The 24,424-nt window shown below is 44.4% G+C and overlaps 1 protein-coding gene across 2 annotated transcripts in view; it reads right to left on the bottom strand.

Moving 5' to 3' along the window:
- ntn1a (netrin 1a) overlaps positions 1-24,424 on the bottom strand; it is a 97,283-nt gene that overhangs the window by 33,783 nt on the left and 39,076 nt on the right. For both annotated transcript variants that reach the window (XM_036940471.1, XM_036940472.1), the window contains exon 3: positions 9,555-9,743. In XM_036940471.1, coding sequence (XP_036796366.1) covers positions 9,555-9,743 — 189 coding nt within the window. The remainder of the gene's footprint in view (positions 1-9,554; positions 9,744-24,424) is intronic.

The following is a 24,424-nucleotide window of genomic DNA, read 5'->3' as shown; positions in this document are numbered from 1 at the left end:
ACTCTGGGTTGAGGTCAGTGATAAAGTAGTCTACAGTACTACTGCCAAGCGATGAGCTATAGGTGTACCTACCATAGGAGTCCCCTCGAAGCCTATCATTGACTATGTACATACCCAGCTTGCGACAGAGCTGCAGGAGTTGTGACCCAATTTTGTTGGTTATGTTGTGCCTAGGGGGGCATATGGAGGAGGGAATGCTGTCACCTCCAGGCAGGTGTTTGTCCCCCTGTGTGCTGAGGGTGTCAGGTTCTTGTCCAGTTCTGCCATTTAGGTCGCCACAGACTAGTACATGTCCCTGGGCCTGGAAATGATTGATTTCCCCCTCCAAGATGGAGAAGCTGTCTTCATTAAAGTATGGGGATTCTAGTGGGGGGATAGGTAGCACACAGGTGGACATGTTTCTCTGTTAAGATCATTGATTTTCTAGCCAAATGTAAAATGTTCCTGATTTGATTAATATAATGGAGTGAGTTAGGTCTGCTCTTAACCAAATTAGCATATACCCCTGAGTCCCTTACCTGTTTATCACCTAATAGTTTGGTGAATGGGACTACCAGCTCTTGTGGGACTACCAGCTCTTGGTCCTCAGACAGAAGGTGTAGGGCGCGCTGGGTGTTTGGACACCAGAGTGTTTGGGAAAAAGTTAGTTTTTTCTTGTATATATTTCCCATTTGAGTCCATAAGGAGTACAATCTGTGTCTTGTGTATGCCCTCAGTGGGTGTGGGGGGGTTGTCAGGAGGGGGGGGGGGGGGGGGGGGGGGGGGCTCAGGGGGGGGTGAGAGCCCCTGGGCTTGGGGTTCTTCATTTGTCTGTTCTGCTGTGATGTCGACTCTATGGTCAGGGTCTGGTGTGGACTGTTCTGCTGTGGTGTCGAAGACTTTTGTTGGGAGCTGAGGTGGGCTGTGCTGCTGGCTTCTCTGCGGGGGTGGCCACCTCTCTAGTGGGTTGTTCTCTGTCACACGCCATCCCCCTCACCCTCTCCTCCAGCAGTCTGATCCTCTCCTCTAGTGCTCTGTTCTTCTCCTGCTCTTGCTTTTTATATCGTTGAAGTTGTCTCACCACAGTCCAGAGTGCAGATGTCTCTCTCCACCTCCAGCTCTCCGGGTCTGGTTAAGGGGGTGTTGTTGTGCTGGACTGTTGTCTGGGTCTGTGCTGACTGGAGTGTAATCGCCTGCTGTTCCAGCTCCACCTGCCATACATCCAGCTGGGTAAATGTATCCTTCATTTCAAAGAGGGGGTTGTACTCTGTGCTGGGAGGTTGACTTTCCACTTGGTGTTGCTCGTCTGTGGGGTTATATAATGAAGAGGTCTGGTCTGACCCGCTCGGGGTGGGGGTATCTTTCTCAAGGGAGAGATTCTCCTGCTGGGCTAATTCTTTGATTAGGTGGACGTCCAGCTGAAACAGTTTGCCCTGTATCAATACTGTTCCAGACTTATAGAGATTTATATTATCTGACTCCGAGTCCTTGTTGTCTAGTATCCTGAGTTTCCACCCCTCGTTAACACACCCCCCCTTAACAGTATGTTAATATAGCACTGTGCCATGCCAGGGGATGGTTTGTGTGGAAGATGAGGTTGCTGATGTTCACATTTTTATAATAGTCAGCAAAAAGTATCTCTTGATTTTCCATAAGGAGCTTCATTTGGTGATCTTTTCTTGCCTTATCATTCTTTACATACACAGAGTTCTGCATTTTAATTACCTCTGAACAGCAGGATGCAGCTTCTAAGGCCTCTCAATTTGGTTGGAGTCGACTGTGCGACTCTCCTGCCATTGTTGGGCTAAAGGGCTTTGACACCTCTCACTTGACACATCAGTGCTAATTGAAGTGTTATCAAGCTTGGCAGCATTCCTTTAGCATTCAGTCCTTATAAAGTAATGTCATGTATTTCTATTTTTCTTCTTGGTTTTTGGAAATAAAATATAGCTTCAGACTAAACATTACTCACTCAGTTCCATGTTGGATGGTGTTTTCAGGTTTCTGTTGTTTTCCATAGAATTTGCTGTATAGTGTTGGAATAATAATCTTTGGTAGTTGTAAGCCTTCCAGGTGATTCCGTAATTGCGTCCAAATTCAGGTTGTAGGTTTTGCATTTTGATTTGGAGTGAAGGTTATGTTGTAGAGGGTAGCATCCTGTATATGTTCCTGACAAAAAAATCCAAGTTTATCTAACACTAAATCTATCTTTTTTTTAAAGAACATGCTGAAAAATGCAGGAGCTCATCTGATCATGACCTCTCTCTCTCTCTCTCTCTCTCTTTGTCTGTATTATGTGAGTCAGTAGCTGTTGCTGCTACTCTCGCTTATCTTAATCAGACAACGAAGGGGGAATCCGTAGCCCTCTCCCCTTATCAGGCCGGCGGGCTTTAAAGCGAGTGTAACGATTACCACTTTCAGGCCAATCTGTCACCAGGTTTCATTGCCTCATTTTGTCTGGGAGAGGTGGGCTAGAAAACAGAGAGAGAGAGACAAAGAAAAAAAGGAGGGGCTTACACAACCTATAAACAAGTGTCGAGGCCAATCGGGCAGGTCTTCAGGCACGTAAATTTAAGAGCCTGTCAGTGGGGCGGAGGGGAGTGGGGTATGGGGGGGGGGGGGGCGTTAGGGAGGGCAAAGTGCGGCCCTCTTCAGAGCTTCTGAGAGCTAGCACTGTGTTTTTAAGAGCGTCTGCCCCACTAACCACAGCTTAAGCCTGCCAGTAAATCAAGTTGCTCCGCACATGGTCTGCAGGTGGGCCGCTCTTTTTCGCTTGTTCTCTCGTTTTCTCTCTCATTCTGACTCTCTTGTTCTCTCACTCTATCGCTCTCATTCGCTCATGCTCTCTCTCTCTCTCTCTCTCTCTCGCTCTCAATTTCAATTCAGTTCAAAGGCCTTTATTAGCATGGGAAACACATGTTTACATTTCCAAAGCAAGTGAAATAGATAATAAACAAAAGTGAAATAAAGAATATAAAATGAACAGTAAACATTACTCACAAAAGTTCCAAAGGAATAGAGACATTTCATGTCATATTATAGCTATATACAGTGTTGCAACGATGGGCATATAGTTAAAGTACAAAAAGGAAAATAAATAAACATAAATATGGGTTGTATTTACAATGGTGTCTCTCTCCTCCTGCCCTTGCTGACTGCAACAGCCTGCTGGGGGCCCACCTGGTGAGAGTTTAAGCTTTAAGTGTGTGTCCACTTAGCACTTAAGTAGCTACGTTATCCTGCTATCCTTCCTCACAGCTACTCCAGATGGCTGGGCAAGATAGGGACACTAGCTAGCGAAAAAGGCTAACTCCTTCCATCCTCCAGGCCTCATTCACACACACTTGTAGAGGGCAGAGAAAGTGCTAATGAGCCCCTCATGATGAGCTAGTTACAGGGGCTAGCTAGGCTAGCAAAAGGCTAGCTCCTTCCAACCTCTGACACACACTTGAAGTGGGGAGAAAGTGCTTCTCTTGGTCCTCAAGATGAGCTAGTTAAAGGAGCAGTTGGAGAGAATAGGCCTTTTTAGGCTCTGAAGGTTGAGGGACTTGGTCCTGTTTATAAATGTTTCGTTCCTCTATATGAAGACCTTGAAGAGGCTCAGATGGAGCTATGATTGCGTTCCCTACTAGTGTAACACACACACACACTTTGAGGAGGGAGTTGCACATAAAAGAGTGAAAAATGTTCTTGGTTAACAGGGAGGGTGATGGAAGGCATTTCAAAGGAGCTCGCTCTTCATAGGAGACGATCATTGCTCAATGTGAGAATGTTTTAACTCTGCCAATCGTTTACCATAAAGCATTTGAAGTTTGAACTGCAAAGCTCCCCCTCAGTTTGGGTTTGTGCGTTCGGTGCCTATAAGAATAATTTGTTGGCTGTTGGATAAGGCCCAACCCGAGCCATGTCTGTGTTCTATTATAATTAGGTTTCTACTGGTCCGCAAAAAAATGTGTGGAGAGGAGAGATTAAATAGTGTTACATGACTCAGGCCTTTTTTCAATTACATGTTTATCTGATACAGGGAATGTCTATCTCAATTTGGTTTTTCATAAGTTTTGGTATTTTATTGATACATTTTTGGGGGGGAAACCTTAGGGATGTCACACTTTTGGCCAAGGCAAGAGCCTATGGGCATACAGACAATATTATTCCTATATAGTTGCCATTTTACATGCAACACAATACATGTAAGTCATTATAATTGACAACAGCAACATAAAGTAATTTATTTTTAGTTTCCAGAAACACTATTTTTTTTTAAAAATCTCTAACAATGTTATTTATGGTTAAAACAGTTCTACAGTGCGAGACATATGGAGAGGAGAAACGTAATAACTTCTACATGTTATTCTAACTGAAAGTAAGAGTTTCCTTTGACAAAGACACATTTTTGTTCTGTTTGTTAAACTTGTTCCTCATGGTTCAGCTCACTGAAGTAATTACACACTGGCTGACGTTACGGTGTGAATTACGATTAAAGTAATGGCACTAATACGGTGCCCCGCTGCACTAAGCTTGGGATTTCTCTCAGTAGAATAACTTTCAGACACTCTCCTTTCATCGTCAGATTTTTAAAGCATCATAACCAAAGATCCAAGGCTGGTGTCAATGATTTAGTTTCTTTACCGTTATCAAAGCATCTGAGTATTACTTGGCCACAAACCTCCTAAAAGGGGTGCCATGGTAGCCAGCGTATCAAACTCTTCATCAACTCAACTAATATTTGCAGTGCGGAGTTTGTTCGATTCGTAACCAGACCACCCAGAGAGCTTCTACCTTTTTGCCCACCTTGGCTATCATACCATGTTAATTAACTATCTATACTTGCATGGGATTTAGGCCCAACCTCCTGTGTGGTATCAACAATAGGTTCCCTATCCAATAAACTGTAAGCATGGTGGGCCTTGGGCCACGCCCGAACACTGTGCCAAAATGGGATATTATTATAGCTCTGCCAACAAAGGTGTTGGAGAAACGAACAAGATGCACCTTCCAAAAGTAGTCACTTAGGGCCCAGGCCCTCAATCAAAATGCATTCTGTGTTTACGCTCTAGTCAATGAGGGGTGAAGCCATAAATCTAGGCTCTGGGCACTGTTCTTTCGGGGCCAAAATGGCCGGTTGCTCTCAGTTTCCTTCGCAATGGTCTCACATGGGAGTCATTTGAAGTGATTGAGTTTCTCATATAAAATCAAGACTCTATACTCTTCTACCCTCTTGTATTGCTAAAGGACTTATTCTGCCCAAGAGCTACCCAGCAAAGGTTCCCGTTGAACAATAAATGACCGAGGGCCTTAATTGCTGTCACTTTAGTGTAGCTGCATGGTGTGTATTTATGTCACTGCTGGAGCGAACACACATTAGTTACACGGTTTTAGTTTTCATTGAATTATCTTGAGTTATGATATGGCAGACTTTAAATCATTTTACAAGCTAAGCACGAGATGGTTCATAGGAGTTGATATATAATAGGTAAAGCACTGTATGTGGTAACTTTATTAACACAGAGACAGAGAGACAGAGAGACACAGAGACAGAGAGACAGAGAGACAGAGCCTGTGTGCCTCTACATACTGTATCTGCCCAGCTCTCACACATCACACCGAATGTCGATCTAGCATTCGTCCGCAGATCGTTCAGTGCGCTCTTTCACTCGGTTCGCAAATTACGTTCAGAGGTGTTAAGTACTCTCGGCCAGCAAATGCTATTGAGCCCTAAGGTTTGTAAAAGTTCTCGAGAACATAAGCAAGAAGCTTGACTCAATCCTCACTAGATTCCCCCCCCAAAAAAACACAGATGTAGACTCCATTCCTAGAATTAAAAACTGGAACCACGTCATATTCCACAACCTATGTTAAAAACATCACATATAAAGTAACAGGAGAGATGTGTACAGTTTGGCCATCAAGTTGGCAGCAGCGAAGAGGGAGAGAATCATGCAGTTACGAGCATGAGTCAAAAAGATGAAGACCAGCCTGGAGAAAAGAAGACATTGAGATGATGAAGGAGGCACAGAGAGTTCTCGGTTTTCCATGTCGGTAGTGTTGGCAGTTGGTACAATCAAAGGAGTCAAGAGACGTTCAGAGCCAGCCCCACATGTCCCGGATACACACGTTCAGAATTTGATGCCTAGAGGTCCACACTGATGCATTTTTCACAGCTTTTTGACAAGTTGTTATGACATAATATTTAAGGCATCAGTCTCCTGCCATTAAATAATGGACATAATGTTGAATTAATAATTTACAGTAAATCCTAAAAAAAAAAATTTTAACTAGGAAACTAGACTTGCAAAGTCTCAACAGAAATAAAGTTGGTACTCTAGGCTCTGCAGTAGCTATAGACCCAAACACTCATTGTGCATATTGAGGGTTTTGAGTGGCATTTCAACTTTGGCTTAACTAACTACTCAAAGCTGCAGTGAATCCATTAGCGAATTCCTGCTAGTTTGTTGACCCTAATTCAGCTACGTCTGAGAAATCCTCCGTGGCCTCTGACACACACACACACACACACACACACACACACACACACACACACACACACACACACACACACACACACACACACACACACACACACACACACACACACACACACACACACACACACACACACACACACACACACACACACACACACACACACACACACACACACACACACACAAATCCTCTGTGGCCTCTGACTCAGAACCAGAGGTCTTCATTAGCTCTCCAAGTAAAGCAAATCATATTTAATAAAAAGCCAGAGTAAAAGGGTTCACCTGGGAGTAAGATGGATTATTCATTTTGGTCCTTATTAAAATCTTCTACGGTTCTGAAAATAGGGGTAAAAGACGAGCAGTAGTCTTTTGATAGTGGAGCTTCGCACACATATCGGGGAGCACTGCGGCATAAATATAAATGAATAAATATAATTGATGAATAAATGTCATTGAATTCAAATGTTAATTGAATTAAATATGATTATCTAAAATCAACACGGTGATAAAATGCATCAGTAGACTTTAAGGAATCACAGGGAAGTCCACCGTGAGGGTGAGTTATGGTGCTGAAACAATCAAGTCTTGTCCACATGAAAAAGGGATGGATTTGAGTAACAGAGGTTAAATCCCCAACAATTAGACAGCCTCATAGAGATGGGGAGGGTATATAGTATGGGGGTTAATGATACACAGCCTCATAGAGATGGGGAGGGTATATAGTATGGGGGTTAATGATACACAGCCTCATAGAGATGGGGAGGGTATATAGTATGGGGGTTAATGATACACAGCCTCATAGAGATGGGGAGGGTATATAGTATGGGGGTTAATGATACACAGCCTCATAGAGATGGGGAGGGTATATAGTATGGGGGTTAATGATACACAGCCTCATAGAGATGGGGAGGGTATATAGTATGGGGGTTAATGATACACAGCCTCATAGAGATGGGTAGGGTATATAGTATGGGGGTTAATGATACACAGCCTCATAGAGATGGGGAGGGTATATAGTATGGGGGTTAATGATACACAGCCTCATAGAGATGGGGAGGGTATATAGTATGGGGGTTAATGATACACAGCCTCATAGAGATGGGGAGGGTATATAGTATGGGGGTTAATGAGACACAGCCTCATAGAGATGGGGAGGGTATATAGTATGGGGGTTAATGATACACAGCCTCATAGAGATGGGGAGGGTATATAGTATGGGGGTTAATGAGACACAGCCTCATAGAGATGGGTAGGGTATATAGTATGGGGGTTAATGATACACAGCCTCATAGAGATGGGGAGGGTATATAGTATGGGGGTTAATGATACACAGCCTCATAGAGATGGGGAGGGTATATAGTATGGGGGTTAATGATACACAGCCTCATAGAGATGGGGAGGGTATATAGTATGGGGGTTAATGAGACACAGCCTCATAGAGATGGGTAGGGTATATAGTATGGGGGTTAATGATACACAGCCTCATAGAGATGGGGAGGGTATATAGTATGGGGGTTAATGATACACAGCCTCATAGAGATGGGGAGGGTATATAGTATGGGGGTTAATGATACACAGCCTCATAGAGATGGGGAGGGTATATAGTATGGGGGTTAATGATACACAGCCTCTCGTGATGGATGTCTGTTTGCATTCCGAATCGACATTCCCGAAGTGTTCATGTCAGTTGGGAACACTGCAATAATGGGATGGATGGATGTTTGGGTTAGGTTCCATGACTTGTTCCATGACTTGTTATTAGGACTTTTTTTCATGCAGAAGAATGAATCATGCTGGATGTGGTGTTTGGATAAATCGGATGGTTTACTCTCAATCTCTCTCTCTCTTTCTGTCAAATCTTTTAGAAATTTAACTTTATAGAAAATTCATGTTTTGCAGTTATGTGAAAATATGACATTGAACAGACACAAACAAATAATCACAAACAATACAGGAAATAGACACTTATTCCCCATTCATACTGTAGTGTTGATGTCAGGTGTGGATAAATGAAGAAAACAACATAACAGTTGAAATACATCGACTTAGGCATCCCTCCTCCTGTGAATAGTGTCTATGGCTTGTCTATGGCTTGTCTATGGCTTGTCTATGGGTTGAGTGAACAGATGCACTTTTTTCTCAGACAGACAATAAAGCCTCTCTGTCAAACTGATTGATTTGTTTGTTTATTTACTTCCTCCATGAATAATGTGGGAAAACATGGGGTGTAATATTTCCCTTTAGTCCGCCCTTGGAAGGAAGCACTCTATAGAGAGAGAGAGAGTGTGTGTGTGTGTGTGTGAGAGAAAATGCGGGGCACGTTCACAGTGTTACCGGGGCCTTGTTTGAACAGAACTTTAGCTCCCTGTTATCGTCCCCTTCAGCTATAGGAGGTTTGAAAACTTAATCTTTCTTCTCCCTCTCTTTCTTTTTACCCTCTTCTCTCCCGAGGTGAAGGTCAAAAACGTCAGGAAATTGTGGCGCCCTTTACACCCTCCCACTGCCTGATGAACCCTGATGAGCACACGTGGTGTAGAAGTGCGTCCCCCCCTCCTGTCGCCTCCTACCCATTCCTCTCACTCATCTGACCTGCGCCTCGCCCGGGGATCACTTCACACCTCTCCTGTTTGTTTTGCTTGCCCTGTCATCCCCCCCATCCCTCGCCCCAAATGAAGCCAAATAACTCTGTGTCAGTGAGGAGACCCCCCAAACCCCTACCTCACCACAGACTCCCACTGACCCATCTCCACTGACAGAGCTGGATGGGGGTAAGACAGGCCAGGAATGTATGGATCCCTGTTTTTTTCAAATTCTCCTGATTCTGCTCTTAACTTTTACATAGGAGATGTCCCTCCCACATAGCTTAGTGGTTAATTATTCACCAGTCACCATGACTAGCTGGGTTATTAAATAAATAAATATTACAACATGATGTTTTCAGATGAGGAGAATTTCTAAATGTACTCAATTTATGACATAAAGTGTAACTTTGGATAACAGTTGTGTATCATATCATGTCACTATAGCGACAAGAGAGCCCCAGAGTTAACAGTCAGACCGGGACAGAAGCCCTCACCAGACCCCTCGTACCTTTGCAGGCTTTCCTGTGAGAGATGGTTTTGGACAGGTCTCTGTAGTAACCCTCCTTGCAGTAGTGACAGTGGCGTCCGGCCGTGTTGTGGCGACAGTTGAGACAGACTCCTCCGCTCTTCCTCCCAGACAACTTGTACAGCTCCATGTTGAAACGGCATCGCCTGGCATGCAGGTTACAGTTACAGGCTGCAGAGACAGAAAGGAAGGGAGAATCAGGGGAAGAACAAAGGGGAACAATATATATATATATATATATATATATATATATATATATATATATATATATATATATATATATATATATATATATATATATATATATATATATACATTCTTCAATTGAATTACAAACTCTATAGATTACTGCAGTGTATCTACACCACTTCTGGATGCCTACACCTCACTTATCAGTCTGGTGCCTGACAACCGGTAAAGCGTTGTGAATAATTACAGTATTCTCTATGTGTATGTTTACCAGATATACAAATCCTACTTGACACCTGGGCCTCAGCAGATCAGCCGCCCCCCGCCCCCCCTCCCCCAAGGTAAGATACTGTGAGAGTTAACTTCCCTGATAATGAGGTCAAGCACTGAGCTGAGTCGAGTTGTTTTCGCTCTCTCTTGTTCTCTCTCTCTCTATCTATTTCTCTCTCTCTCTCTCACACTCTGCCCTCCCCTCTCTCTCAAGGTTATTCTCTCCTCCTAGCAGACAAGGTTTCAGTACAGTATTATCATTCCACACCAAATCCCCGGTCGTGTTTGCTGCTGTTTTACTAATGAATAAAGTTGCTACGGCCAAGTTTAATTAGCCAGCTGATGTTTATTCATGACTCGTCGTTTGGCTTAACTTCATTAAACCCCCCGTCTGACTACACACACACACACACACACACACACACACACACACACACACACACACACACACACACACACACACATGTCCCGTCTGGGTCTCCCTTCCTTGTCAATGATTTACCACAGGATACAATAGTTCCACTACAATGTACAGCACCAAATACTGCATCACAATGCCACAGGAGGGGGGAGGGAGGGAACATGTGGATAGGGCTACACCCTGTAACATCTGCCCATGTTTTTCAGCCCACTCCCTCCCAAAACACACACACTCAAGTAGGCTACTTCCTGTTACCATGTGCCCATCACAATCTATGGAATAGAGTCGCTTCTTAGCTTGCACCAGTTAAAACAACGATCCATTGAAGGGCTGTGGTGTTTTAGTCCAGACACTGTAATTAGCTCCTTCACACAAGTTATGTTAGAGACTGGAGAGGAGTCTCAGGGGGTCCACACACAGCTCAGTCCCTTATCTGAAGGGTCTGGTTTCCCAGCTCTCTACCGGACACCAGGGGTCCTTAATTAGGGCTATCCTCTTTTGCTTGTTTTCTTCCCGCTCTGGGACTGTTGATTTTTAGTTGCCTGGGCTCACACTGGGCTTTAGCCCCCTCACCTCTCACTTCCTTAGAGGCATCACGGTGGAAAACTACCCATCTGCCTTGGGGGCATCGCATAGGAAACCTATCCTTCCCTTAACCCTCTTGCCTGGTGGCCCGGAGGTTTAGGGATTGCTGGCAGAGAGAGTTAAGGAACGGACACACCGGTAGCATTTACCGGCAGAGAGTGCCTTGCGAAAGTATTCGGCCCCCTTGAACTTTGCGACCTTTTGCCACATTTCAGGCTTCAAACATAAAGATATAAAACTGTATTTTTTTGTGAAGAATCAACAACAAGTGGGACACAATCATGAAGTGGAACGACATTTATTGGATATTTCAAACTTTTTTAACAAATCAAAAACTGAAAAATTGGGCGTGCAAAATTATTCAGCCCCTTTACTTTCAGTGCAGCAAACTCTCTCCAGAAGTTTAGTGAGGATCTCTGAATGATCCAATGTTGACCTAAATGACTAATGATGATAAATACAATCCACCTGTGTGTAATCAAGTCTCCGTATAAATGCACCTGCACTGTGATAGTCTCAGAGGTCCGTTAAAAGCGCAGAGAGCATCATGAAGAACAAGGAACACACCAGGCAGGTCCGAGATACTGTTGTGAAGAAGTTTAAAGCCAGATTTGGATACAAAAAGATTTCCCAAGCTTTAAACATCCCAAGGAGCACTGTGCAAGCGATAATATTGAAATGGAAGGAGTATCAGACCACTGCAAATCTACCAAGACCTGGCTGTCCCTCTAAACTTTCAGCTCATACAAGGAGAAGACTGATCACAGATGCAGCCAAGAGGCCCATGATCACTCTGGATGAACTGCAGAGATCTACAGCTGAGGTGGGAGACTCTGTCCATAGGACAACAATCCTATATATATATATATATATATATATATATATGTATATTGCACAAATCTGGCCTTTATGGAAGAGTCGCAAGAAGAAAGCCATTTCTTAAGGATATCCATAAAAAGTGTTGTTTAAAGTTTGCCACAAGCCACCTGGGAGACACACCAAACATGTGGAAGAAGGTGCTCTGGTCAGATGAAACCAAAATTGAACTTTTTGGCAACAATGCAAAACGTTATGTTTGGCGTAAAAGCAACACAGCTGAACACACCATCCCCACTGTCAAACATGGTGGTGGCAGCATCAGGCAGTTTGGGCCTGCTTTTCTTCAGCAGGGACAGGGAAGATGGTTAAAATTTATGGGAAGATGGATGGAGCCAAATACAGGACCATTCTGGAAGAAAACCTGATGGAGTCTGCAAAAGACCTGAGACTGGGACGGAGATTTGTCTTCCAACAAGACAATGATCCAAAACATAAAGCAAAATCTACAATGGAATGGTTCAAAAATAAACATATCCAGGTGTTAGAATGGCCAAGTCAAAGTCCAGACCTGAATCCAATCGAGAATCTGTGGAAAGAACTGAAAACTGCTGTTCACAAATGCTCTCCATCCAACCTCACTGAGCTCGAGCTGTTTTGTAAGGAGGAATGGGGAAAAATTTCAGTCTCTCGATGTGCAAAACTGATAGAGACATACCCCAAGCGACTTACAGCTGTAATCGCAGCAAAAGGTGGCGCTACAAAGTATTAACTTAAGGGGCTGAATAATTTTGCACGCCCAATTTTTCAGTTTTTGATTTGTTAAAAAAGCACCCGAACGAACCGCGAATGAACGGCAGATGGACACTCAGTGTGGTGTGTCCACTCCCTCAGGCTGCCGGATCACTGCTCAGACTGCTCCAGGCAGCTCTATAGTTACACTACCCAGACTCCTTCACTTCCTGTCTAATGGTGGGAGCAGGGATTACAACAGCTGGGCAATATCCATTCTCTCCATCTTTACAAGAACAGAGCTATGCTACAGGGCGTGTTGGCTATTATACAGTATGCAACTGGGATGCAAAGGTGTAATACGCTTCAAGCTACAGTAACTGGTTCCAATTGCGACCAATAGGAAAGAGCAAAACACACTTTATCTAAGCTTCTGGTTCTTAGAACCTTAAAAAGTGATAGACCTGCATCACAGTAGCCCGTACAGAGTCAGACCTCTTGTCTTCAGTCAAATCCTCCTGGGCTTGAGAGGGGTTCCAGCAATGCATTGCACCGTGCTCTCAATGCACTGAGAAAGAAATGCCACATGACATTTAACTGAGTAACATACGAATATCAAAGTGTTTGAGTACAAACTGCTTTAACGATTACATCATTCTGGTAGTTTCCTTCTCTGCTAGACTTAATGAAAAACAATTGAAGATAAAAGCTGATGTGCCGCTTGCTTGTCTGGTATTGGCTTATCGCGTTTCCTGCAATGTTGTGATGTCATTCAGGCTTCATTCAACCCTTATCCATTCATTCATGTGGAGCCGCCCCCCCCCCCCTTTCATGAGTTCAACCAAATAATCATCTTGCTTTGTCTTGGTGGTAACTATGGCGATACAGCCGCTCGCCATTGAATACCTGTTATACTTGTGGGTTTTTTCTATATTTCAGAGCTCTGAAGACAAGGCCCATGTTGTTTTAACACCTGCATTGACCTGGGACATTCTCTGTGCTGAGGTTTCACAGCCGCAGCTCTTCCTGACAGGCCTCGTCTGAAGTTGAGACACCTTCACAGTCGCAGAGGAACTAGAGGAGGCTGGAGAGCAACCCCCGCTGGTGCTGTTAAACACACACACACCGCTCAAACATATGCAAACACACACTTCTACGGTGGGATTCCTGTGATGAGACCCCAGCCAAATGAGAGAAAGAGAACAATTGTGTTTTCCGCTACTTTCAACACAGACGCACACAAACAGAAATAAGCTAGTCACACCTGCTCCGTGGGCCAGGCAGGATTCAGGGTGACTGCCCTTCAATAGAGAAACACACAAAAGCTGCAGGCGCCTCGCTCCTGCCAGACCTTTCAGCACACACACCTACCTATACGACCATGAGACTCCAATGCACCTCAACACACACACATAGGAATGCCTGGCACGTACTGTGTGTTTTGAAGTGCATTCTCTCTCTCCCATTTACCAACTGTACAGCCCGTCATTGTAGATGAAGAATTTGTTCTTAACTGACTTGCCTAGTTAAATAAATGAATAAAATACACATTTTGTCTTCAGGGCATGAGAACACATTATCTACTATTACGAAAGCAAGGTGATAACTGAAAATATTCAACGAAGAGACATGACACAGTTATTTGTAGTGCAATTTCTACTTGTTTTGTTTGGAACATACTGTACATTTCATGTAAAATTGAATCTGGAAGTAAAAAATTAGACCAGGAAGAAAAAGTGTGGTAATTTTCAAACCTCACGGGGCTATCAACTCTAACCCTTCAGGTTGGGTTACCGCGGCAACCCACCACTAGTTAATGACCCACAGGTAGTAAAATGTGTTTACTGATCCCTTTAAGCACATATAATTGAGTTCGCTGGATCAAGCTAAGCTGAGTCCTCCTAATGACACTCACACCTACTGTAAAGAGGACCATTAATCAATCCCCCAAATACGTTTCTTAAAAAAATTCATTAATAAAATAAAAACATTTTTTTAAGTTATTTGAATTATAACGCCTAAGAAAAAATAGAAAGAAAAATACTGTGGTATTTATGGGGAATATAAAATGAGGCCTAGATCTATCAGTTGTTACTGTTTCTCGCACATCCTGAGAAACACCCCACATTGGACCACCAGAGAGAGTTGGATCTAAAGAGAGTGTGTTTGTGTGTGTGTTGCAAAATTGGCAGATGTTCGCTCCGAACGGTCCCCAGGCTCTCGGACTGACCCCATTGCTATCACTAACACACAGCCCTGCTTCCTCATTTTCCTAATTAACGAGAAAGTTTGACCCTTGGAGTCAAGCTCAAGTTGAGGTATGTTCCACTCGACAACTGTTGGTCTAGTTTCATATAGAGATGGATTTGTTCAGGAAATTGACTGCTATGAAGAACTTCGTTACTGAATACATTTATATACGTCTAAACTTAATTGGAGCCATATAAAACCTTCATTAGAGCCTGACCACCCACTCTGCAAGACATTTTCAAAAATGTTCATCTCACTGTCCGTCTGCCCAACCGCCCGTCCATCCGTTGTAACATTCAGGGGTCACAGACTGACCTGAGTCCTGTCATCGTTATTCCACAAACACCACGAATTCCGTCTCCCAGTCGCCTCAACCCTTCACTATCCCCCTAAACCAGACGCAATAGCAACACCCAACACCAGAGTGTCAGAGCAGGAGTAGGGAGCAGGGGTAGGGAGCAGGAGTAGGGAGCAGGGGTAGGGAGCAGGAATAGGGAGCAGGGGTAGGGAGCAGGTGTAGGGAGCAGGGGTAGGGAGCAGGGGTAGGGAGTAGGGAGCAGGGGTAGGGAGCAGCAGTAGGAGTAGGGAGCAGGAGCAGGGTTAGGGAGCAGGGTTAGGGAGCAAGGGTAGGGAGCAAGGGTAGGGAGCAGGGTTAGGGAGCAGGAGTAGGGAGCAGGAGTAGGGAGCAGGGAGCAGGGAGCAGGGGGTAGGGAGCAGGGGGTAGGGAGCAGGGAACGGGAGTAGGGAACAGGGGTAGGGAGCAGGAGGCAGGGGTAGGAAGCAGGAGTAGAGAGCATGAGTAGGGAGCAGGGGTAGGGAGCAGGAGTAGGGAGCAGGGATAGGGAACATGGGTAGGGAGCAGGGTTAGGGAGCAGGGGTAGGGAGTAGGGGTAGGGAGCAGGATTAGGGAGCAGGGAGCAGGAGATGAGAAAAGGGAGCAGGAGTAGGGAGCAGGGGTAGGGAGCATGGGTAGGGAGCAGGAGTAGGGAGCAGGGAACAGGAGTAGGGAGCAGGGGTAGGGAGCAGGAGTAGGGAGCAGGGGTAAGGAGCAGGAGTAGGGAGCAGGGGTAGGGAGCAGGCGTAGGGAGCAGGGAGCAGGGGTAGGCAGCAGGGGTAGGGAGCAGGGAGCAGGGGTAGGGAGCAGGAGTAGGGAGCAGGGGTAGGCAGCAGGGGTAGGGAGCAGGGGTAGGGAGCAGGGAGCAGGGGTAGGGAGCAGGAGTAGGGAGCAGGGGTAGGGAGCAGCGAGCAGGGGTAAGGAGCAGGGGTAGGGAGCAGGAGGCTCTTGCTATTCTGCCCCTAGGTTTAAAACAGACAGGCGGGGAAGCCCCGACACGCAGTTTACTTTTAATCCTACGGGCGCCCCTGAAAGTAATCAGATTAGACCCAGAAAGCCCCTGAAGACAAAATGAGAAAATATTGTGTGTCTCTACTTCGGCGATTGTTTTGGTTTTCGAGCGGTTTCGGCGGCGAAGGGGAGAAGGGAGGTGTGTGTGTGTTTATGTTGTCCATGTGTGGAGGGGTTGATGAATTCTGCTTGTTACATCAGCAGCAGAATGGCCCGGTATTACAGCACATTACAGACATTTTTAGAATGCAAGGCATGACGCAACACTGAGCACCAAATGTGTCTCAAAATGACATTGTATGACTTTTAACCAGAGCCCCTCTGGTCACAAAGAAGTGCACTATTAGGGTCAACAGTTCAATGCCCTCTACCCTGCTAACCTATAGACAGCATGCTTAGGACTGGTCTATATCTGGAGACTGAAGGAAACATTACATTAGACACGCACCCGCAGTAGTTGAGAGGGAGTTGTGCTCCATACAGCCGAAAGTAAGAAGATCACATAATTGACGTACAGCCAGGAGATCCCACCTCAGACTAGATTCATGCTAGAGATCTAATCCACTTTAATCCACTCTACAAGTGGGTATAAAATTCTGATTGGAAAAAACGGACACATATGACTGCACTCTATGGTACACCTTCAGCCGTGCCAGACCAACACGCACGCACACACACTCTAATGTACGCTCGCACACACACACACACACACTACTGCTTTAGATTCCTTGCACAATTTAAAGCCTTACGTAGGGGGTATAATGATATCGTCTGTGATTTTTAAATCTTTCCCATCTTTCTCTGACTTCAGCCGTAAGGCCTTGCGTTGTAGTTAAAGTGCGCCAGTCACAAACAATCATTTTGATTCACACATCCGCAACTGACAGCAGCCTCTTAGGCTATTGGCAGACAGCCAGATTCACTCAATGTTGACACTTTCCTTGGCTATGATTTATTTTATTTTTTTTAAATGTGGCGTTTATGACAGTCAGCTAGGCCCACTTCCCACAGCTCTTGTAGCCAGGACAATATTGAATATATCAGGACTGAGGACCACACCGATGCTGTAGTATGTGTATAATTCACATGTCCTGGAATTCTACTCTCCCTTATAAAGAAATAATAGTTTCTCGCGAACAAAATGACTGTTTTTTTGCTCAACAACCCGACAGCATCTCACTTTCTCAAAGCCCATAAAAACAGCAGGAACACTCAAACACACACACACACACACACACACACACACACAAAGCCTCAAGTGATCTGAGAGAGAGAGAGAGGGGAAATATTTACGCTGGCGCTGCAGCTATGTCGTATGTATCATACTCACTCAGATATCAACTAATAAATCTGACGCATTAAACTTCATGACAACAATTACATCAATTGCTTCATGTTACCGCAGTGGTTTATTCGTGGTGTGTTATTTTTCCTTTTACATTGGAACAATATAGTTTTTGTTGTCTGGTTTATTTGTTGATTCAGACACTGCCATGGTAAAAGCTGGGCATTAGGTCATTCCGGAGCTGGGAATTCCCAAATAAATCAAATGTATTCAGAGAGTTTAATGGGTGACGTCACACTTATAGGCCTGACAATGCATGTTTTGAGACGGTCCCTTTGGAACAAGTTATAGCATCAAGTCAATATGATTAGACGGTCCTGACAACTTCAAATGATGCCATAATATACAGATGAAAGAGCAGTCTGGTGTTGTTTAGTACACATCTAATAACTGCCAGTCAATTCAACAGCAACAAAAATGTCATAGCTGACATTCTGTTTTACCTTCGATCGAATGAGGGAGCTTTATTGAATCAGATTAAATGCTCTATTCAAATCATATCCACTTTAGCCAACATCCGCATTAACGGTGGTTTTTGGCGGTGTTGGAGGTGGAACTGCGTTAGCGCTGTATACATAAAGCGGACATTGCCATTGGCTGCACGGAGTCGCGTTAGGACAAATCCCATGCAGCCTTATTTACAAGTTCGAACACTGGAATGTGAGATGTAATCTACACCTCGATTAGGCTGACAGAAATCCTCATTATTTCGTTGAATTCGTTTAAATTGGATCTTTATTATTTCTACAACTACATTTTGTTGTTCTGAACTTCTACGCGAGCGGATCGGTTTAGTGGCTTCCTGACAGTGATCAAGAGCAGCCGCTCACCAATTTGACAGCTCCAACGTAGTTACAACTCCGACGGAGTGGAAAAAGCATCTACTTTCTTTTCCCCCGATAGAAATAACATCATTCTCCATGCACTGTAAATTATACATTGATAAGAGCTAAGTAAATGAGTAATCAGCTTGGTGAAGGGGATTGTAATTACACATAGCAATAGTTTTAGATGATTTTTTGGGGACATGTAGCCTATTTGAGTCATTATGGACCACACAGGATAAAGCTGGAGCACGGTTCACAACGACTGGACCCGTTGTCATTACAGTTCCATGATTAGTAAGGATTAGGGTAGATTTATAGGACTATTGTTGAACCCTTATTGAAAAGAATGGTCAACCTTCCTGTATTTCACAGATTGAACTTGAATATGGCAACTTTCAGGATGAATCAAACCACAGTATTTTTTATTCATCAATATATTTGGTGCGTAAAGGCTCTCCAAACCATTTTTTTTTTCATGATTTATACATACTTTCCCAAACCTAAAAGGTGTTTTGGTGTTTGGAGTTTTATGCATTAAATTATCTGGTATGACGGCGCATTGAAAAGTTATACAGTTTAAAGTCGTTATTTTTACGCTTAAAGTAACTGCCCAGTGTTTTCAGGATTCAATTCAATATTACCTGTAATTAATTACAATATGAGTTCAATTGTTTTCCTTCCCAAAAAATTGTAATTAGGTATGTTAAAAAAGCATATTTTCTGTGTTGGAATGGTGTGGGCTTACCTCAATGACAAAATGGTGTGGGCGTATACCAATCATAAAAAAAATGTAATGAGTAGACCGCTGATTGGCCAGCTCTACTTATCCTTCCACTTATACTGTGTTTTCAAAATACCCCTCAAAATATCCCTCAAGAGAGGCATAATAAGTCATGTCAAACTCTGTAGAATTGCAGGAAATGCATTTTAATTTTTTTTTAAAAATTACATCTGACACCACACTTTCGCCCTTGGCGTAGGAAAGGCGTGTGTAGGAAAGATGTGCCTAGGAAAAGCGTATATTTCCTAAGTCGGAATCGGACCCTTAGTGAACAGTGTCAACATAAAATAGAAATATGAAATCACAGGTCAAGTGTCAAACCGTGCCCCTGTATTTAAAAGCTGTACACCCCTTACATATACAGCTGGAGCGGTTAGGGAGACGCATTCCTTTTAAGTCGTCCATTCAATTCATGTCTCTCTCATTAAAGAAAACTCCAGCTATTCTCCTTTTGCCTTCCTCTCCTGTCCAGACCGTTTCAATATCATCCGGCGTGCGTCAAACATTTTGTAATATTTTGCACAAAGCCAGCTGTTATTTTGGACGGGAAGGGAAGAGAACACAACGTCTTGGGTTGGAGCCACGGAGACGGTGATGATTCATTTTACAAGTTACCGGAATGTTCCAGGATTGCTTTGATGGTTTGACGGAAATCTAAACTTTTTTTAATTGGAAAAAGAAAAAAGGTCTGATGTGAAACTACAGTATCACCTTGGCGTGACACAAACAAATAAAAGATTAGAGAGAGAAAGCGTACCAGGAAGGAACGTATTAAGATGACGGTTCTTTGATCATCTTAACCAGAGTGGACAAGGCCCCACAATAACAAACTCTGATTTCAGATCAGTTTCCAGGTGGGGAATGAAGGGAATGGAGTCAGCGATATGCTGCTAATGAAACACACATTTAACATAGCGGCGGCCTTCGTTTGTCTGAATGCATGGCCCGGAAGAGAAGGATTTAGGTCATTCCCGTTCAGACAAACACCTGTATCTGTATCGATGTGTAAGAACGTAAACGCTCCGTATTTAATTAAAGACAACTGTCTGTATTGTCAAACAGGACCCCGTCGACTCCATGGCCACTCTCTCTACAGAGGTTACAGTGGAGGCTCAGTCAAAACAAACAAATGCGCTTTGCATAAGTTGTTCCATTCTTACATGTGTGACACAATGTGAAATCATGTCCCGGCAATGTTATTCCATATTTTCATGAAATATTCATTTAGAGCCATCTGACTGAAAAATGTGTACCTGATGTTCCTTTAATTGGCAATCATCAGCACAAGATCGTCATGGCAAGTTTGTAACAGTTTCCCCTTCAGACCTGTTTCAGGTCCATCCTCCAAGTGTATTCTAGAGTTGTAGATCTGTCTAGAGTTGTAGATCTGTCTAGAGTTGTAGATCTGTCTAGAGTTGTAGATCTGTCTAGAGTTGTAGATCTGTCTAGAGTTGTAGGTCTGTCTAGGGTTGTAGATCTGTCTAGAGTTGTAGATCTGTCTAGAGTTGTAGATCTGTCTAGAGTTGTAGGTCTTTCTAGGGTTGTAGATCTGTCTAGGGTTGTAGATCTGTCTAGAGTTGTAGATCTGTCTAGAGTTGTAGATCTGTCTAGAGTTGTAGATCTGTCTAGAGTTGTAGATCTGTCTAGAGTTGTAGGTCTGTCTAGAGTTGTAGATCTGTCTAGGGTTGTAGATCTTTCTAGGGTTGTAGATCTATGTGACTTCCATACTTTATATCAACCTCAAGGAAACTACTTAAGCCCACAAATTTAAACCAGAAGCATAAAAGACAATCAGGGAGCGTAGGAGGAAAGGGAGAGGCATGGGCCTGATTTCTGGAGGTGTGAGGCAGAGGAAGAGGGGGTCAGTTTGTGGGTGTGGAGGGGTCACTCTGCCAGAGCGGCAGCGCAGGACCTCCCTGAAACTTCCCAGGGATGGAGAGGACAGAGAGGGAGAGGACAGAGAGGGAGAGGTGCTGACAGCCTGCTGAGATTCTATCAGGCAAATGTAATTCCTTTATCACTGCTAATTAGCTCTCTCTCTCTCTCTCTCTCTCTCTCTCTCTCTCTCTCGGCATGTCTCACATGCACACATTTTAATGACTCGTCTCTGGCACATAAAATATGATTTTTATCAGTCTGTTGCTTGTTAAATCTCAGGCTCCACTTAATTAAAGAGATGTGGGTTGTGTGCAAAAGGCCCCCTTTTTCCTATTCAGTGCACTACTTTTTACCAAGGACCATAGGGCTCTGGTCAAAAGTAGTACACTATATGGGGAACAGGGTGCCATTTGGGACGTAGCCTTGTGCAATTGAGTTCTGGGCTGTATTTTCATCAGTGTTTTAAGCCTCCTGTGGTTGTGATGAAATATGTACTGGTCTAGCTGTGGGACTGAAATCTGAATTTAACTGTTTTCAAATGGGCAGGATTTTTTACGAACCAAAACAGGCTTTCCCCAACTGTGTAACCTTTTTTATATCAGTCAAGCTGTTATGGGTTTGTGTCTAATTTCAGAATTTAACTCTGGCAGCCGCTGGCTCTGGATGTTTCTTACACATTTGCATTCTCATATCGTTCATTTTCCTCCTTCAAATTAGTCAATTCCCCTCGCAGACAGACAGGAATAGCCTGAGCTCCTGTGTTTCTGTTCTGTTCTGTCAGTTGGCTAATAAAACATATTCCGCCGCAATTAAGAGCTGTGAGAAAGCGGGGTGCTCTGCTGCAGGGGGAATCCTAATGAAGCCGGGGTTCTAAGGCTAAGGTTAATGCTAAGCAGAGAGGATTTGGGACTGGAGGAGAATGAACATTAACTGCAGAGCAGGATTCTCCATCACTGTTTCAACCAGGTGGAATGTCTAGTCTAGTGGATTGCCTATGGGTCCAAAATGAAGATAATCCAACTTTCAATTTGACAGTTGTACTGCAAACAATGTTCTTTCTGAAGACTGAGGGCCCATGGTGACTGTAGAGTACAGTTTGAAATATCTAATGGTACTATACTGTATACTGTACTGTAGCTCTGGGTAGAAGTTACAGATGTGAAATCTTCCTTCGGTCAGTGTTCAGGAGTAACTTTATCCCACGGGTGTACTGTATGCTCCAGGATGTAAACAACGTTTCCCATATGTGTCCTCTCCACCCTTTATGACTCTTACCAGTCCCTATATGTTTCTCATGGGTCACACTTCCACCACCATTTCATCGTCAGCAACCTGCAGTAGCAGAAATCACTCACCCTAAAGCAGCCCAGATAAGGAAGCCTCCATGGGGGCAGATAGTCCCACAGCATGGGGACTAATCAGGCCTGTTGATCTTGCCACACTCAGGGGCCAACAACAAAGGGGCCCCAATGGCCTCCTCTTTCTCCGCATTAGCGCCCATTTAACGTCCGGCCTGCCCTCTCGTTAGGGAGCCCTGGTGTGGCCCCGGGGGCCTGGAGGGTGTGTAGGGGCCCGGGGCCACTCTGGCACTTCCACCTCACGCTGGGAGCCTGTAATAGGGCTAGTTTGTAAAGGGCCCGGCTTCTGATCTGAGGTGCTTCAATTTGCTGAGTAAGCAAGGCTTCTATTGTCTGGTTGTGTGTGGAGAGAGATTTTGTGTGTGTGTGTGTGTGTGTGTGTGTGTGTGTGTGTGTGTGTGTGTGTGTACAGTATCTAAGCATCTGTGAGTGTTAGTGTTTCTGTGTCTATTCTCAATCGTGTGTTTGGATGAGTAATTGCTAAATAAAGCCGCCGTTGCCTGGAAAAGATCTTCCCTCCACTTCTTCAGTAAAACAACGACATACCAACACACAGGGAACACTAAAGGCTTGAGGCTGTTGATCCTGATGGTGCGTTGTGTGTGAACTAAGCCCTGAAAATGCCATGGGGGCAATCTGACATGGACAGGCCCCATTCAGGCCGTGGCAGTGAAAGCCCTTTAGGGGTGAATAAAGAATACAATAGGGGCTGTCAGGCCTCCCATAGACCCCCACCAAACAATACCCACAAAGACCCAGCCGTCTTAATAGCGTGAGGGACTGATACCCATTGGGGACGCAGTGCTGGACTGGAGGAGCATCCATCCACTTGCACTGTCAGTCACAACTCCGACAACTGTGTCAAGGGTGGGATCCGATTAGGTTCCTGTAGCTAAGAACTCCCATGGGTGAATTTGATTGGTAGACAGCATGAGGACACAGTGCTGGAGCATCCACTGACACTATCGCCCTCAACTCTCCCACTGGTGTCAGCAGTGGGATCCGCAAAGCCTGGTTTAACCAGACTGAGCGCTGTATTCACCATGAGTTAAACTTGGGATATTGTGGCCAAAAACTCCACGAGTAACCAGGCTAGTGGTCGGTTACTGTAGCCGAGAGCTCCACAAATAAATGAATCTGATTGGTCAATGGCACAGGGAAGTGTGTTGAACACAATACAGATTGAGGATGTCTGGATTTATAGCTTTCAGTGAGGGCAAACCAAAATCTCTGCTTTCACTTATGAAGCGGTTGGGTTTTATTTTATTGAACGGTAAGAGAGGGGAGCATTGGGGACTAGAAATGGATTTTATTTAACTGTTGGAGCATTGGAGCAGTGTTTCCTTTTTCACAGTCAATTCCAGACCGAATCGTTGTGCTGAGCTTCGTGCTTCCTTTTGCCAGACCAAAGTTCATCCGATGGGTACTGTGGTAAATCTTTGGATAAATCCTGCCCTCTATCTGATCCTGATCAAAATGAACCAAGACCTCATCACATCGACGGGAAGTCGGGAACCAAACTGTGTAAAACAATTGCTCAACCCTTCGCGAAACCCCGGCGCAAGTCCCGGCGTCAACACGACCTTCAAAACCAATGATAATACTGTTCCACTCTGTTTTCCACAGTTGGACAACCAGCCGTATTACTTAACAGTGTGTCTTCTCCACCTAGCCCAGCACTGGACAACCAGCCGTATTACTTAACAGTGTGTCTTCTCCACCTAGCCCAGCACTGGACAACCAGCCGTATTACTTAACAGTGTGTCTTCTCCACCTAGCCCAGCACTGGACAACCAGCCGTATTACTTAACAGTGTGTCTTCTCCACCTAGCCCAGCACTGGACAACCAGCCGTATTACTTAACAGTGTGTCTTCTCCACCTAGCCCAGCACTGGACAACCAGCCGTATTACTTAACAGTGTGTCTTCTCCACCTAGCCCAGCACTGGACAACCAGCCGTATTACTTAACAGTGTGTCTTCTCCAACTAGCCCAGCACTGGACAACCAGCCGTATTACTTAACAGTGTGTCTTCTCCACCTAGCCCAGCACTGGA

Source organism: Oncorhynchus mykiss, chromosome 13 (genome assembly GCF_013265735.2).
Source record: "Oncorhynchus mykiss isolate Arlee chromosome 13, USDA_OmykA_1.1, whole genome shotgun sequence".
In the NCBI taxonomy this organism is placed as follows: Eukaryota; Metazoa; Chordata; class Actinopteri; order Salmoniformes; family Salmonidae; genus Oncorhynchus; species Oncorhynchus mykiss.
This window is presented reverse-complemented; position numbering and strand designations above follow the sequence as displayed.